The sequence below is a fragment of the Canis lupus genome, chromosome 3, assembly GCF_048164855.1.
Source record: "Canis lupus baileyi chromosome 3, mCanLup2.hap1, whole genome shotgun sequence".
Lineage (NCBI taxonomy): Eukaryota > Metazoa > Chordata > Mammalia > Carnivora > Canidae > Canis > Canis lupus.
The window spans coordinates 44,271,059-44,286,941 of NC_132840.1; the positions used below are offsets into that span (position 1 = coordinate 44,271,059).

General features: G+C 34.5%; 1 protein-coding gene across 6 annotated transcripts in view; it reads left to right on the forward strand.

The window, feature by feature from the left end:
• The window catches only part of LEPR (leptin receptor), a 93,850-nt gene that overhangs the window by 60,903 nt on the left and 17,064 nt on the right, over nt 1-15,883 (forward strand). For all 6 annotated transcript variants that reach the window (XM_072820646.1, XM_072820645.1, XM_072820650.1 and 3 more), the window contains 9 exons: nt 983-1,182; nt 3,550-3,698; nt 4,723-4,882; nt 5,185-5,267; nt 6,475-6,691; nt 8,029-8,211; nt 10,079-10,174; nt 11,998-12,103; nt 13,251-13,326. In XM_072820646.1, coding sequence (XP_072676747.1) covers nt 983-1,182; nt 3,550-3,698; nt 4,723-4,882; nt 5,185-5,267; nt 6,475-6,691; nt 8,029-8,211; nt 10,079-10,174; nt 11,998-12,103; nt 13,251-13,326 — 1,270 coding nt within the window. The remainder of the gene's footprint in view (nt 1-982; nt 1,183-3,549; nt 3,699-4,722; nt 4,883-5,184; nt 5,268-6,474; nt 6,692-8,028; nt 8,212-10,078; nt 10,175-11,997; nt 12,104-13,250; nt 13,327-15,883) is intronic.

A 15,883-nucleotide genomic window follows, 5' to 3' on the forward strand; every position in this document is an offset into this window, starting at 1 on the left:
GATGACAAAGACACTAACCTTTGCGTTCCAAGTGGAGTATTAACTGTGCTTCGGTACATGGTCACGATTCTTCTTACCCTCAGAGGACTCTTCGAGCCTTATTCTCTTCTCTTCCCCCCACCCCCCAGCACTCATTCATGCACACACCCCAATGATTGTAATTTTGAGGAGATGAGCAGGGAAAATGTCACAAAAAATGGAAAACGAGAAACAGAAGAATATACATTTTTCATTTTCTTGTAACCTCCTTACAGCATTTATGGAAACAGTAACTGCAATTTTAACCATTTAAATGCCATATTCAGAGCAAATAGTGGCAGCAGGGCTACTTCAAAGAAAAAGAGAAATGCTTTGTATGTTCTGGGGTGGAGTGTGGATCAGGACAGTTATAAAAATTACTTTCTTAATTTTCTTCTCTGAGAAAATGTGTTATATATCTAACCATATGATTCAGATATGAATCAAGAATTGGTATTATTTTCATCATATTGCTTTGAACTAGAAAATATTAGGACATTATCAATTAATCTATATTTTACTATCAATTATGTCTTCAATTTGTGGTGGAATTTAATTCCTATTTAAAGAGTAAGGGATTTATCTTTTTTCCCAACAAAGGGGACACCAATTGGTAATGTTCCCAGTAATACTTGTGATCTATACATTTAAAATGGCATCACTTATGCATAATGTTAGCTTAACTTTCAAAGTGTTGTAGGATCTACCTCTAATTGGATCCTTATCTCCTTGTTAGAGCAATGCCATTTATTTTATTTGCATTTCCACTTAGTACAATAAAATATTTAAAGGTTTATTGTCTATTTTTAGGGACAGATATAAAATTGTGATATAGCTGGGAATCCAAAAATGCCTTTCCAATAAGAACATTTATTTTAGATGGAACAGACACTATGGTATTCTCAAATATCTTACTGCTTTCATCAATGTTGTATATTAACTGACTGTTCTCATATCTTTTAAGGAGCAGCCTTTACTGTTCTGATGTTCCATCTATTCATCCCATATCTGAACCCAAAGATTGCCATTTGCGGAGGGATGGTTTTTATGAATGCATATTTCAGCCAATCTTTCTATTATCCGGCTATACAATGTGGATTAAAATCAATCACTCTTTGGGTTCACTTGACTCTTCACCAACGTGTGTGGTTCCTGATTCCGTGGGTATGTCAAACTGTGTTGTGTGTCTTCATTTTTACTAGCAGATTTGGATTCAAGTTAACTCATGGAAACTGTTGTGTTTTACCATTTTTTGATTACACAATATTTAAACATTTTTTTCATGTTTACAGTGGAATTGAGAAGACAAGCAATCTTACAAAGTTATGTCATTTTTATTTTATTTTAAGTTACATATAGCACAATATTATTGCCATAGGAATATTTTCAGCATATAATCTGGTGAGTTATATTGATCATTAGGAATAAAATTTAGCAGTAATATTATTCTAAGTAATGCAGTGCTTTGTTTTTCTCTTAATATACTTGTGAAAACATTTGGTGTTTTCAATTTAAAAATTTAATTTGGGTATTGTGATGGATTTTGTAATCTGAGTAGTAAACCCAAGGGTTTAATTTGTGAGGTTATGTAGGATGCAGAAGGATTCAAAATAACTAAAGTCTGAAGAAGAGAAAATAGATCAAGGATGATGATATCCATCATGATACTTTACTCTTTTAAAAAGATATGTTAATTTCAAAGTTAAGAGCTCTTGAAGTAAATAATATATTCTTCCAATATTGCTGAGAAATCTTTGAGAAATGACCCATTTATGATTATACAACAGAGGTAAAAGAATATCTTTTGGTGCTATATACTGTTTTGTTGAGAAATTAAGCCAGAAATCAATATTTGATTCATTATATTTTCAAATAGTTAGTATACATCTGAATTAAAACTTATATTTTGTTAAATATAGCCTAAAATCATAATTGTTACGGTTTTAAAAATCACTATAGAGTCCCAATTAATTGATTTTCCACATCGCTCCCCCCCCCCCATGCTATTTAGTTTGATTACATTTAAAGTGATTTTAGTGTAAGCAATACTTCTCTGGAACTGAACATCTTGGGACAGCAGAAAACCCTTCTACTACTCTCTACTCCACAAATATGCACAGATGTAATCTCACATGTAAGATGTGACAAATGCAACATGGATTCAGTTCTATCTGCTATCCAAACCTTCAATGTTATTCTTTTCAGTACTACAATAAGGAGTTCGATTCTATTAACTACTTAGTACTAGAAAACAATGTGGAGATTCAAATGCCAGCTCAATCTGTTACTACTTTGTGAACAGGGGCTAGACATGTATGTAAGTGCTCTGTGACTATTTTATCACCCATAAAACGTGAAAAGCTCCTCCTACCTTCCCAGTGTGTGTGTTGTGGGGATCATGCAAACTCTTGTACTTTAAGCATCCTTTCCATAAACTAGATATTCATGGATTATATCCATATGACATCTGTATGATTCAGTTGAGTACAATCTTAGTGTCTCTCAAACATACATAGTTTTTCTGAGGAGAAATTATCTTTCCAGGAGACAAAATGCGTGTCATCTTACTGTTGGTGAAGAATGTCTTCTTCATATGTGAAGAATTGAATAAGTATGAGAACTCTTATAGTAATGAGAAAGTTTAGGGGTTTTGGTTATCAACAGTCTAAGGTATTATTGATGAAGTCCAGAGCTTCAGAGTTCACACTAGTGTACTCTGGGACTTTGGGACATTTAGTTCCCAAATACGTTGAGTTTGCTTATTTTTTTTTTTTTGAGTTTGCTTATTGTCTTTTACTTTTTAATTTTTTTTGAAAGCTCTTGCCCTTCTGATCATCTTTGCCTCTATCTCTGTCCTTCAAAAGCCTCTTTTCCTTAGATGATAGAGAACCAGGGCTTTACTCTATAAGACTATCTCGACCATGGCCTAGAAATACTTAATAATAGAACTGTTTGAAATTCGCACATGTGGAAATGAATGCAATGTGTGTTATATTTTTCCTTTTATTAAAGCTCTATGTAGAACAGAGTATGCTATCGATACTTAGATGTTCAGTATGGAATCTTTTGCATGCAGAACTAATGGCTCAGTTTCTGTTACTTGCAGAGTGACATGGTCAATGTATTGATTTTTTTTATCAATCTATTTGCAAAATAGAGATAATCCTTTTTTATGTGTCACATAAAATTATAGGAGATCAAGTGAGATAATGAATGAGAAAGCTTTGAGAAAGAGATATTGCTTTACAAATACTGAGTATAAGGGTACCTGAGTGGCTCAGTTGGTTAAGCATCTGCCTTCAGCTCAGGTTGTGATCCCAGGGTCCTGCTTCTCCCTCTCTCTCTACCTGCCACTCCCCCTGCTTGTGTGCACACACTCTCTTTGTCAAATAAATAAAATAAAATCTTTTAAAAAGTAAGTAAGTAAATAAATAAATGTTGAGTATCAAAGTTCTAACATCATAGTGACATTTTAAAGATATTGTCACTGTTTAAATTTCTGTTACATTATACTATTTTTAAAATTTCTAGTGAAACCGCTGCCTCCATCCAGTGTGAAAGCAGAAATTACTGTAAAAATTGGATTATTGAAAATATCTTGGGAAAAGCCAGTCTTTCCAGAGAATAATCTTAAGTTCCAGATTCGCTACGGCTTAAATGGAAAAGAAGTACAGTGGAAGGTACCTTTTACCTAGAAATGTCTTCAGCTTGCCTCACTAAATGTTATTTCTTACAACTATTTTAATAACTGTATTGCATAAGATTTATTTTATTGACATAAAAGTACATCTTCCTGTATTCTGTAACCATTTTTGTTAAATAGATTGCTTTAGGGTCTAACTCTTCTAAGGAATGACATTTCCTGCAATCCATCATTTCCCAAAGTGAGTGTGATCCCATAAAGTATTCCTTGACAAAAGATTGCATGGCTGAATCAACTTAGGAAACCCGGCATCCCTAAGTGTTCCTAGTACAGAATCACATTATGTTACATATTAAAGGTTCAGAGAGGTCCTGCATTAAAGAAGCATTTGTGAATTTATTTGTGACTTTTGTTTCATCCTGTGTTTCACAATTTCATTTTACTAAGGAACCCTTTTTCCTTTAACATCTAATAATATTCTTTAGTACATGCATGTTCAATGAGATACTTTTTTGGAAGAAGCTGCTTTAATCAAACAACCCAAATCACGTCTATAGTGGTAAGCGTGCTATGATGACTGGCCACATCAGTTTTTAGATGGCAGTCTGTGAAGATCCAGAAATATCAGGAATCCTAACTATGTCATTAGGTAATAAAGATTTTAGCTGAAAGGAATGTGACAGCTTACCAGCTTATTGAGGAGACTAAATATCAGAGATACCACTATGTAACCACTAGGTTAAAATTACTGTGAGTTTTTGTGGCTAGAGGATTAGTGGACAGAGATTAGTAGCAGAGTTAAGAGTGACTGGAGAGTGAGGCTGCCTGTAGGCCAGTCCAGATCTTGTCCTGAAAAGGAAACAAGATGACTAAGACAATCCTTAACTTGAAGAAACTCATAATCCAAGCCTACTACAAATATCTCTCAAGCCAGAAAACACAAAATCAGTTCTTTCTGAGTTTTGGCATAGTATTAAGGTTGTACGTAGAATGCAGTTCAGGACCTGTTAGCTACGTAGGTGATAGTAATGATTAGTCTAATGTTTGGCCTTACTTTACAGATGTATGAGGTGTATGATGCAAAATCGAAATCTGCCAGTGTCCCGGTGCCAGAGCTGTGTGCAGTCTATGCTGTTCAGGTGCGCTGTAAGAGGCTGGATGGGCTGGGATATTGGAGTAATTGGAGTAGTCCAGCCTACACAGTCATCATGGATATAAAAGGTCTGTAGAGATTCTGTAAATGTGTCTTAAAAATGCACAAGGGTGGGATCCCTGGGTGGCGCAGCGGTTTGGCGCCTGCCTTTGGCCCAGGGCGCGATCCTGGAGACCCGGGATCGAATCCCACGTCGGGCTCCCTGCATAGAGCCTGCTTCTCCCTCTGCCTATGTCTCTGCCCCTCTCTCTGTGACTATCATAAATAAATAAAAATTAAAAAAAAATGCACAAGGGTGTGTTTCAAATATGACTAAAAAAGGTTCCTTCCGAAAACATGTATACAACCTAGGCTGCTTGTTGTTTTGCAGTTCCTACCAGAGGACCTGAATTTTGGAGAATGATTGATGAAGATACCTCCCGAAAAGAGAGAAATGTTACTTTACTTTGGAAGGTATTCCTACTTTTTATATTATTCTTAAATTTAATTTTTATAAAAAAAAATTTAATTTTTATACTCATAAAAGATTTACTTTGTTGTTCGGAATCCTGTCATTTTTAGGCTCTGCAGCCCCACATTTTGTTTTCGTTGTGAGATATGATTGCAGAGAGCTATGAGGAGAGGGCCCAGGCACAGAGGGAGGGAACTTCATTCTGTTCTCAGCTGAACATATTAGAGCTCAGTCAGCATTATTTTGTAAAAGTCACTTAGACTCTTCAGCCTCAGTTTCCTGATATAGGGCTGGACTGGATTATGCTTACTCAAATCTTACTCCTCACCTACCCAGATTGTTCCACACCCTGCAGGGATACACGTATATGTGTTTGTATTTTTGTTGTTGTTGTTATTATTTTTGACTTAGAAGATTCTTGGTGACAAAAAAATATATTGAGAGGCACTGTTCCAGTTTATTGTAGAGAGTCATTTTCTGTAGGTTTATAAGGGACTGAAAGCCCTTAATCTTATTTGAAACAGGTGATGGTAATGTGGCAAGTGGGGCATATTGTTAATACTCTGTAGATTGGAAGAGCAGAATTGGACTAGGCATATATTTTAAACTGGAATCATCAGTGATCTGGTATGATTTTTTTAAACTATGGGACAGAAATTCTGGGGTGCGATCAATATACACAATTCTGATAGCTTCTGCAACTTGAATTAGCAACAGATTAGAAGAAAACAAATGATAAATCTTACTGGGATTAACATAAATGATGATGAACATCTTTTCAGCTCTTTCTTGTTTATAGAACTAGAGTGTTATTCCTTGTTTGCTTTTTCGATGAGGAAACTCTTGACTCCTTGTTGTTCTCTCTTTTCTCTAAAATTAGTGTGAAACTTCTTGGCATGAAAGTGTCCTAATTGTATCCATACTTAATTATCTTTAAATGATTTATTCTCTGAGACTTAAGGGAAAAAAATAAAAGGAAGAAAATAAATCTCCTGTGTTCCATACCCACCCAGATGCCTTTATTGCATCAGTGGTCAGAGAGGGATCCTATCCTACCTCACCATCCCATCCCTCAGCCTTGAACTAGACAGGGCTTGTCCTGGTCTGACCCTGCCTCCCAGTGGGGAATGTATAAGAAGAATTCATGAGCTTGGTTGGTATAAAAAGCACTGGAGCCCTTAAACTAATCAATTTTTATGTTTACTACAGCCTCTGATGAAAAATGACTCATTGTGCAGTGTGAGAAAATATGTGGTAAAACATCATACTTCCCGCAATGGAACATGGTCAGAAGATGTGGGAAATCACACTAAATTCACTTTCCTGTGGACAGAGCAAGCACATTCTGTTACAGTTCTGGCTGTCAATTCAATTGGTGCTTCTTCTGTGAATTTTAATTTAACATTCTCATGGCCTATGAGCAAAGGTAAGAAAGGATGCAGGGTAGTAAACCTATGCCCCTTTTAGTATTTAATCTTTACATAATCCTCCCATTCTAAATGATCTCCAAGAAACCTGCAATTCTCTGAATCTGAGAGACTCTTCTTTTCTGAAAAATAGCAATGCAGATTGTACTCTGATGATGTAATATGGTCCTTGAGTCTTCATGTGATAGAACCATGTTGAAATAGTATTATGATAAATAAGAATATTCTAGCAAATCTGATACTTAAACCTTTTAGATCAATGGAAAATGTATGTAAATCAATCTCTTCCCTTGTCTCTCTCTGTGTGTATATATATGTATAAATAAGTACATGGACATGTGTGGGTTATATTTATTACATATATGTAATAGTATTATATATTATATGGATATAAGTAATTGCTCAGACTTGAAAATTAACCTGTACTTCATTTAATAAGAGTGGTGAACCTTCTTTCATTAATTTTGTTATATTTGATTAACTAGAGAATTGAGAACTACCTTTAGTAGGAGTTTCTAATCTGGATTACATATTCAGAGTGTAATTTTGTAATGAAAAATTCAAATCTTCTGTACCTCTACTAATCTCTTCCATGAAGTCTTTGCTTATTGCTTTAATGAGATATGTCCTAAATCAAGGTGCTTCCTACCTTTCTTAAGGTATTTTATATCTTGCCTTACATTATGATTACTTTTGTACATATGTCATAAGCTTCTTGTAAGTTCCATAGCACTTGTGCAATGTTTTACATTTAAAATATTTTCAACTAGTATGTTTTAGAAATATTTATTGACTGCTGCACTGTGTTAGGTGGTGGGAATTCCAATGTGAGAAAAAGTGTAACAGTCTCAGCATTCAGAAACCATTCAGAAACCAGCAGAAAATCCCGAAAGGCTGGGAGGTAGCCTGAGGCTTGGCCCAGACATGATAGGCAGTTTATCCTCACATGTGGAGATCCAGTGGAGGCTTTTACATGGGACTCTGTGGAGGGTGTTAAATAATCAGATTTGTTTGAAAGCTCAACTCTCTTAGCAGGAAAGAAGAGTTTGGAAGGAAGTAGAGGGTGAATAGGCTTGTGCAGTATTCCAGTGGAGAGCAACTTTCTTGCCTCTATCCAAAAAAATCCCATTTTGGTTTTTCCTCCATGGCATATGTTCCCACATCTTTCTGCATATGTGACTCTGTAGTATAAAAATAATTGCATTGTATTTACTGATGTAGATCTTAGCTTTCTCTTCCTTTACCCTTTCTCCAATAGATATATGCGCCTCAAATGTATTAGATTTTTTAAAATTAATTTTGAATTTAAAAACAAATTTCCTTCTTTTCCCCTCAGTAAATACTGTGCAGTCACTCAGTGCATATCCTTTAAACAGCACTTGTGTGCTTCTTTCCTGGACGCTAACACCCAGTGACTACTATCTGACGTATTTTATTACTGAGTGGAAAATTCTTAATGAAGACAGTGAAATCAAATGGCTTAGGATCCCTCCATCTGTGAAAAAGTATTATATCCACGGTAAGTTTGCTGTGCTTTAATAAGTTTCTCTTATGGATTAGCATGAGCGTGATTATTAATTTAAGTAAGATAGCCAGTTAATGAAAACTTCAAAAATATAGATGATAGTACCATCTTACCACATATAATTCTATCACTTTTTTAAAAAAAGATTTATTTATTTATTTATTTATTTATTTATTTATTTATTTATTTATTTATTAGAAACACACACACAGAGAGAGAGAGAGGCAGAGACACAGGCAGAGAGAGAAGCAGGCTCCATGCAGGGAGCCTGATGTGGGACTCGATCCCGGATCTCCAGGATCACACCCTGGGCTGCAGGCGGCGCTAAACCGCTGTGCCACCGGGGCTGCCCCTATCACTTTATAATAAACATTCAATTCTGTTTCATTTGATCCTTTTTTAAAAAAAATTATATTTATTTATCATGAGACACACACACAGAGAGAGAGAGAGAGAGAGAGAGAGAGAGGCAGAGACACAGGCAGAGGGAGAAGCAGGCTCCATGCAGGGAGCCCGACATGGAACTCGATCCCAGGTCTCCAGGATCATGCCCTGAGTTGAAGGCTGTGCTAAACCACTAAGCCACGTGGGCTGCCCTCATTTGATCCTTTTAAAATATTTTACACAGTTGTAATCATATCATCTATCACTTTTCTTCTAATTTGTTCATTTGATATACCACAAACATATTTCTATTTTCTCCCCAATCCTTTTAACCATTATTTTTAATGATCATATAGCATTTTATTCCTAAGTCTATTTAAACCTTTTATTTGAGAACATTTTTGTTGCTTCCAGCTTTACTTTTTTTTCTAGGCTATTTTTTAATGGCTTTTGATATCTACCACTAAATTGTTTTCCCAAATCTGTGTACCAACTTATAATTGCCAATAACAGTGAGTGGGAATGCCAGGCTAAAGGTATACAAATTTAGGACTTAGTGATGTAGGCAGCATAAACTCCCCAAAGTAGACTGGTTGCCCCAGGAAGTGATTAAAATATGAAGTAAACGTGCACAATACAGTATCTCCAAGTCTGAGTAAGATTTTAGTAGGGCACCTAACGATTACTATGACCCTATTATACAATATCACTCCAGAGACTTTTACTTCTATTTCATTCCAAAGACCCTAGAATTTAGCATCAGGGCAAATAGAAATGATTGTTAGAGAACTAGATTCAGTTCATTACTACTGTTGTCCAGACGGTTAGTCTCTGTGCTTTTTTTTAAACCATGGAAATAAATAATTTAGGCTTCAAAGAGATTTATCCCTCGTGGAATATTTATATATTATTAACATTTGTAAAAATGATACATCACTGATTGATTCGTTTCGAACTTTGCTATACAGATGGTTGTCCCCCTGACAGGGGGACTCCTGGATAAGCAAGGGGACTCCTGGCCCCCACCTCCACTTCTTTGTATTTCATAAGACTCAGTCTCTTAGCTGCCTTGAATGGGGGAAAATAAGTAAGCTAAATGCTTATGAAAGGGGAATATTGCTAGCTTTGGGGATATGGGAAGGAAGGTAGGGCATATTGTCCTGGAAAGGGAAAGTGGATGTAACATACACTGTGAGCTTGATCAAACTGGGTATCATTGGATCATGCCTTTGATAATTGGAATATCCTGTCTCTGGGTAATATTTTCAAAAATTATTTGAAAATTATTGTTATTAGTTGGAGAATTTGGATTGCTTAGGTTGTTTTTGAAACTCTCTTCATCATCAGTTTCAATCCATAAATAACTTATTTCTATGTTTGGAAAGATAGGAGAGTCACCTAAAATTTTTTTTATATATGTTTCACATGTTAATATTAATTCAATAGGAATGACCCTTTAATATATTTTTCTCCTCAGATCATTTTATCCCCATTGAGAAGTATCAGTTCAGTCTTTACCCAGTATTTATGGAAGGAGTAGGGAAACCGAAGACAATTAATAGTTTTACCCAAGGTAAGAATTTTCCTTTTGGTTTCTTTTTACACAGATGTGTAGTTTCTCACTCAATTAGCAGTTATATTACCATCTTATTTTCTTTTCAATGGAGTCATGGATGAGTCCAGAGTCTTAAATAGATGTGCTAAGGAGTGACAGTAAGGGTATGGGGTTCCTTGGTGTTAGTACTGAAAATTAAAATTTTCAGTCTCAAATTGGGTAAAAAATTAATGGAAACAAAATAAAGGAAAATGTACAGTAGTATAATAAAACATATCAGAAAGACTAATTAGAAAAATAGTAATTTTCTGTGGATATAAATGCATCTACTCCAAACAATATGTTTTGGGGTACATACTTAGGAGCCTTTAAATTTTAATCAGTCTTTTAAAGGAAACATTTTTCCTCTAAAAATAAAACTGGAAAAATAGTTATAGAAGTAAATTCACTGTGCCCCTTAAATTCCTGATTCATCTTAATAGAATATCAACATTTTGATTTTGCGATTATTGCATAAATTATCTTCAAATCCAAGCAAACTAATAATGAAGTTTCAAGAGAGAAATATTTTGCCTGGTTTTAGAATTCAAATAATTATAAACATTCATTCATTTATTATTTGACACATACGGGCTGGACACAACTGGGACTTGAATAGTAAATATCAGTCTTTGTCCTTATGGAACTTAACACCTAGTGCTCGAATGTGAGTGAGAGTAAATAAATCATGTATAATATAATGGCAGAGTGGAAGAAGTGCCATGCTTGTTGTGATGAGCACTGGGTGTTGTATGTTATGTGATGAATCACTAAATTCTATTCCTCAAACCAATATTACACTACATGGTAACTAACTAGAATTTAAATAAAAACTTTAAAAAATTACTTGGGCTCAAAAAAACCCCAAAATCAATGAAAAATAAATAACATAAGAGTGGCAATTGGTAATAATTAATAAAAGGACTAATTTAATAATAATAAAAAATAAGTGCCATGAAGTAAAATAAAGGTAAGATGAAAGGATAGAGTTAAAATGTGATTCTTTAGGGGCACTTGGGTAGCTCAGTGGTTGAGCATCTGCCTTTGGCTCAGGTCATGATCCAGGTGTCTTGGGATCAAGGCCCCCATCAGGCTCCCTGAAGGTTTTTCCCTCAGCCTATGTCTCTGCCTCTGTCTGTGTGTCTCTCATGAATAAATGAATAAAATATTTTTTAAATAATGATAAAATGTGATGCTTTACTTAGGATGGCCAGAATTGGTCTTTTTCTCTGTGCAGGTGACATTTAAGTCAAGCCATGTAAGTACCAAAAGAGAATAGCATTTTAGGCAAAGGGATATAGCAAGTGCAAAGGTTCTGAAGAGTGAGCATGCATGGTGGCTCAAGAAAAGCAAGATCAATGTATGTGGAGCAAACAAGGTAGAGATTGGCAGGTGTTGAAGGTTGGCTTCTCTAGAAGCAGATTCTGAGACAGAGTCATCAGAACAACTTTAATTGGCACTTTGACTCATATAACCTAAACTGATCACATGGAATCAGCAAAAATTTATTTATTTATTTATTTATTTATTTATTTATTTATTTATTTATTTTATTTTTTTTTTTTTAGCAAAAAATACTTTTAAAAAATGTTTTGCTAACTTACAGTAAGCATAATTCTGCATAAAATAATGATTTCATTAATGTGATCATAACTATACTTTTATCTTTTCTTATTTTTATATCTTTAAAGGTAATACAGACTTATAGTGAAATCAGAAAAAGTCTGCTGTAATTTTTGATACAAAAAGATGTTATTATTCCCTCAAGCTTCTGAATCATGTGAATTGTATTTCTTTTTCAGATGATATTGAAAAACACCAGAATGATGCAGGTCTATATGTAATTTTGCTGATAATTATTTCCTCTTCAATCTTACTGCTTGGAACGTTGTTAATATCACACCAAAGGTATTGTACTTGGTGTAATGAATCTTTATGACAAAAGCCCTTGAGCATATTTAAACCTTGATTTAAAACCCAAATCAGAAACATTAAAGTATCCTAAATACATTTATGTGTTATTCAGTATACAATTAAGATGGCCTAAAAAGAAAAGACCTGTTTTCAGGAAACCACATTCTGTTTTGCTGGCACAACACAAACGTCATGGAAGAAATTCATTTTTTAAATGTAAATACATTCAGGAAATAGTAAGCTTATAACAGGAAATCCTAGGCACTGTGTTCTCAGAGATGGCAAAAATGGCTTTTAGATCTGTACTATTTGGGTTAAGGACTTTGAGCGGTGAAGATTAGCTGAAGTGGTCAGTTCATTTATGATTAGGAAGCACTCCAGTTTTTAAAAATCAGCAGTATGTGGTTCCCCAGCCTGTCTGGTTTGGCAAATGGCCTTGAGTTTCTTCTGGTTGCAGGGTGCCATATCACCACGTGCCAAAAGACTTAGACCTATGAAATTATTTCACACGTGTTAAATCTCTGCAGAAACTTTTGTCTAATAGCAAAAAAAAAAGAAGGATGGGAGATTTTAGAATCTGAATATACCTTTTAGTCAAGTGGACTGATGGGGCTATATCAAGTAGAATTGTTTCTGAAACTCTTGATGCCCCCCCCCCCTTTTTTTTGAGAGAGAGAGAGAGAGAGAGAGACAGAATGCAGAGGGGAAAGCAGTGGAAGGAGAGGAGGAGAATCTTAAGCAGGCTCCTCACTGGGCCTGCTCCACATGGAGCCTGAGGCAGGGCTCAATTTCACTATTCTGAGGTCATGACCTGAGCTGAAATCAGGAGTCAGATGCTTAACCAGCTGAGCCATCCAAGTGCCCTGATGGCCACTTTTAATATATTATTTCTCCAGAAGAAATCCACATAAAGCCTTTAGCATAGTGCCTGGCACAGAGCTTTCAATAAATGTTGGTTATTTTATTATTATAGAGATTATTAACTTTGATCTAGATATAATGTTGGTAGAAATCTTCATGGGATAGCATGTGAAAATGAATCATATTCTACTGAGCAATAGCTGATCTAGAGATTAATTTCTAGTTTATGCATTAACTGTGAACATTTTCAATATGAATGTTTTTTGTTTATTCTTCGTAGAATGAAAAAGCTGTTTTGGGAAGATGTTCCAAACCCCAAGAACTGCTCCTGGGCACAAGGACTTAATTTTCAGAAGGTCCCATTTTTAATTTTTTTAACCCCAAATATATAAGATTGCAATTTAGATGCTCTATGCCTTATATAGCATCAAACATTTTTAAGGTTTGAAATATTTTAAGAATAAGGTTTGAATCTTATATTATTCAATTCATTTAAATATGAGTTCTGTTCATTACGTATTTTCAAAAATAGCAGAATACAGGGATTTGAAATTAGAATGAAACAAAATTCAGTAGGTAGTTTTCCATATGAAAATTAAATATAAATATATATACACACACACACATATAGACATCTTCTGTGTCATAGTGTATAATAAATATTAGAATATTAAGGGTTCAATCTGATGGCAAACAGATATTTAGATATACTTTTTTGGTGTAAATCAATTGTCTTTAGGTAAAGGCTGGAATCAATATTTTTAATCCCTCTAATTAGTTTCATAATTATTTAAGTCAACGAAAAACTATATAAATAATACTGTCCTCAAACACTACAACCTGAAAAAATGCAATTATCCTATAAAAGCTTACATTTAAGTACATAGTTTTTTTCAAGCTTAAGTACTTTATAAATTAGGCAGCTATAATAAAATTACTTGTCCAAACATCTTAGAATTTCTCAGAAAACTCTAGAGTTTAACCGATATTTTATTAATTCTCATAATTTCCCCTGAAGCAAGGTTGGGTTTCCACCCATAAAATTGAGAAAATAGAATTCAGTTTTCATGTAAAAATATATCTACAATGTCTTAAATAGAAATCGTATGGAGGTTATTGAACAGTCTCAATGATTACATCTTTATCCTTAGTTACTGTTAAAAGTCTTCAGTGGCTTCCTTTTAGCTACAAGTTAAAGTACACTCCCTTTAAGCTAGTACTCAGTAACTTCTCTCTACAATCTGTTACCAACCTACATATTCTATATCTTCTGTGCCTGGGCCTTGATCATGCCTTTGTGTCCCCTTAACCTCCACGGACTGCCCCTCCTCCACATTGGTGAAAACCTCTTTTTCCCCAAACCTTCCTTTAACAAAAGTAGTTCAGAAGAATTTCTCCCCTTCTAATTTCCAGAGCGTTTTACTGTTTAATTTATTGTGAAAATGCTCTGAGTTCCTAGGGTATGTTTTACTCCTTACAAATACATGTTGAACTCTTGCTACATGGGAAGTATTAAAGTAGAGATTCATTAAAGCATTGCTGGTAATTAAGAGTGCCCGTTCATATATGTGCAATTCACTGAGATACAGTATACTCTTATATGCATTAAGATTTTTGCTTCAATCCCCAGTATCTTAGCTTTCTTTCCTGTAAAATGAGGTTTAATGGAACTTACTTCATAAGGTTGTTTTGAAGATTAAAGAAGATGATACTGGTAGTGTGGTAAAGTCTCAGTAACTATTATCATTATTTTACATATTTAGATTTTTTTAATTATTATTCTTTCAGTTACATGGTGGGATAAAGATCATTATTTCCATTTTATAGAAGAAAAAAATTGAAGCTTATAGTGGTTAGGTATCTTGTTTTAGAACCAGGCTTGGCTTGCCCATTTGTGTGACTATGGGGCCTGTTTCACTAGTCATTCTTCTCCAGAGCAGTGACTTTCAATTTTTTTTTTTTAATTTGACCATGACCTACAGTAAGAAATACATTTTACCTTGCAGCCTAGTACATGCATAGATGTCAATATGCCAAACTGAAATGATTTTGTTATATGCAGTGGTCTGTTTTCAAAATTCTGTTTTCTTTTAAAAAAATACTGGTTGCAACTACTGATGTCATATACTACTGGCCTATGACTTACAGTGAGAAAAACACTGCTCTATAGCTTATCAATAAACAAATAAGCAAATTTGTGATATTGTAGATATAATAGTACAAACAATTGTAATCTTTCAGCAGAAATGATAAGGTCTTATCCTTAGACCAGGCAGCACAAGATGATCATTCTCTTTATAGAAACTTGACTTTGTTTTGAGCCCACTCAGTCCCATACTGTAAACCTCTCAGCTATGCCCTTATGCACTTTAAGCCGTGGAATCCTCCTTTCATTAAACAGAACTCATGATTTTTTTCAATTAGTAAAATATTTGTTCCTCCCCTGTCTCTTCCATTATGGATTCACACAGTAACATTTAATGTAGCTATAGTGATATTTAAGCCATATGTATTCATTCATTCAATAAGCACATAGTGAGTATTTATATGTAAGTCTAGGATGTTGCTAGGATCTTGGGAAACAAATTTTTCAGAGATTCTCCTTACTATCTGGGAAATAAGATGGTAAGGTTATAGAGGAGTGGTTGAGTAGAAAGCACAATAGAAAGAACTTGTCTTCTTTACCATCTCCAGAATAGTTTATTCATTTTAAAATTAATTCATTAGTTCATTTCACTCATTCATTCACAGGCTATTTATTGAATACCTATCCTCTCCTAATCACCATATTATACCTTCAGGTTTTACTGATTAGGAAAACTGAAACTCCTGGAGTGGACAGTCTAGTGTGGAAATAAGCATTAATCAATGATAATGGAAATAATAATGTATAAATGATATATATAACATACT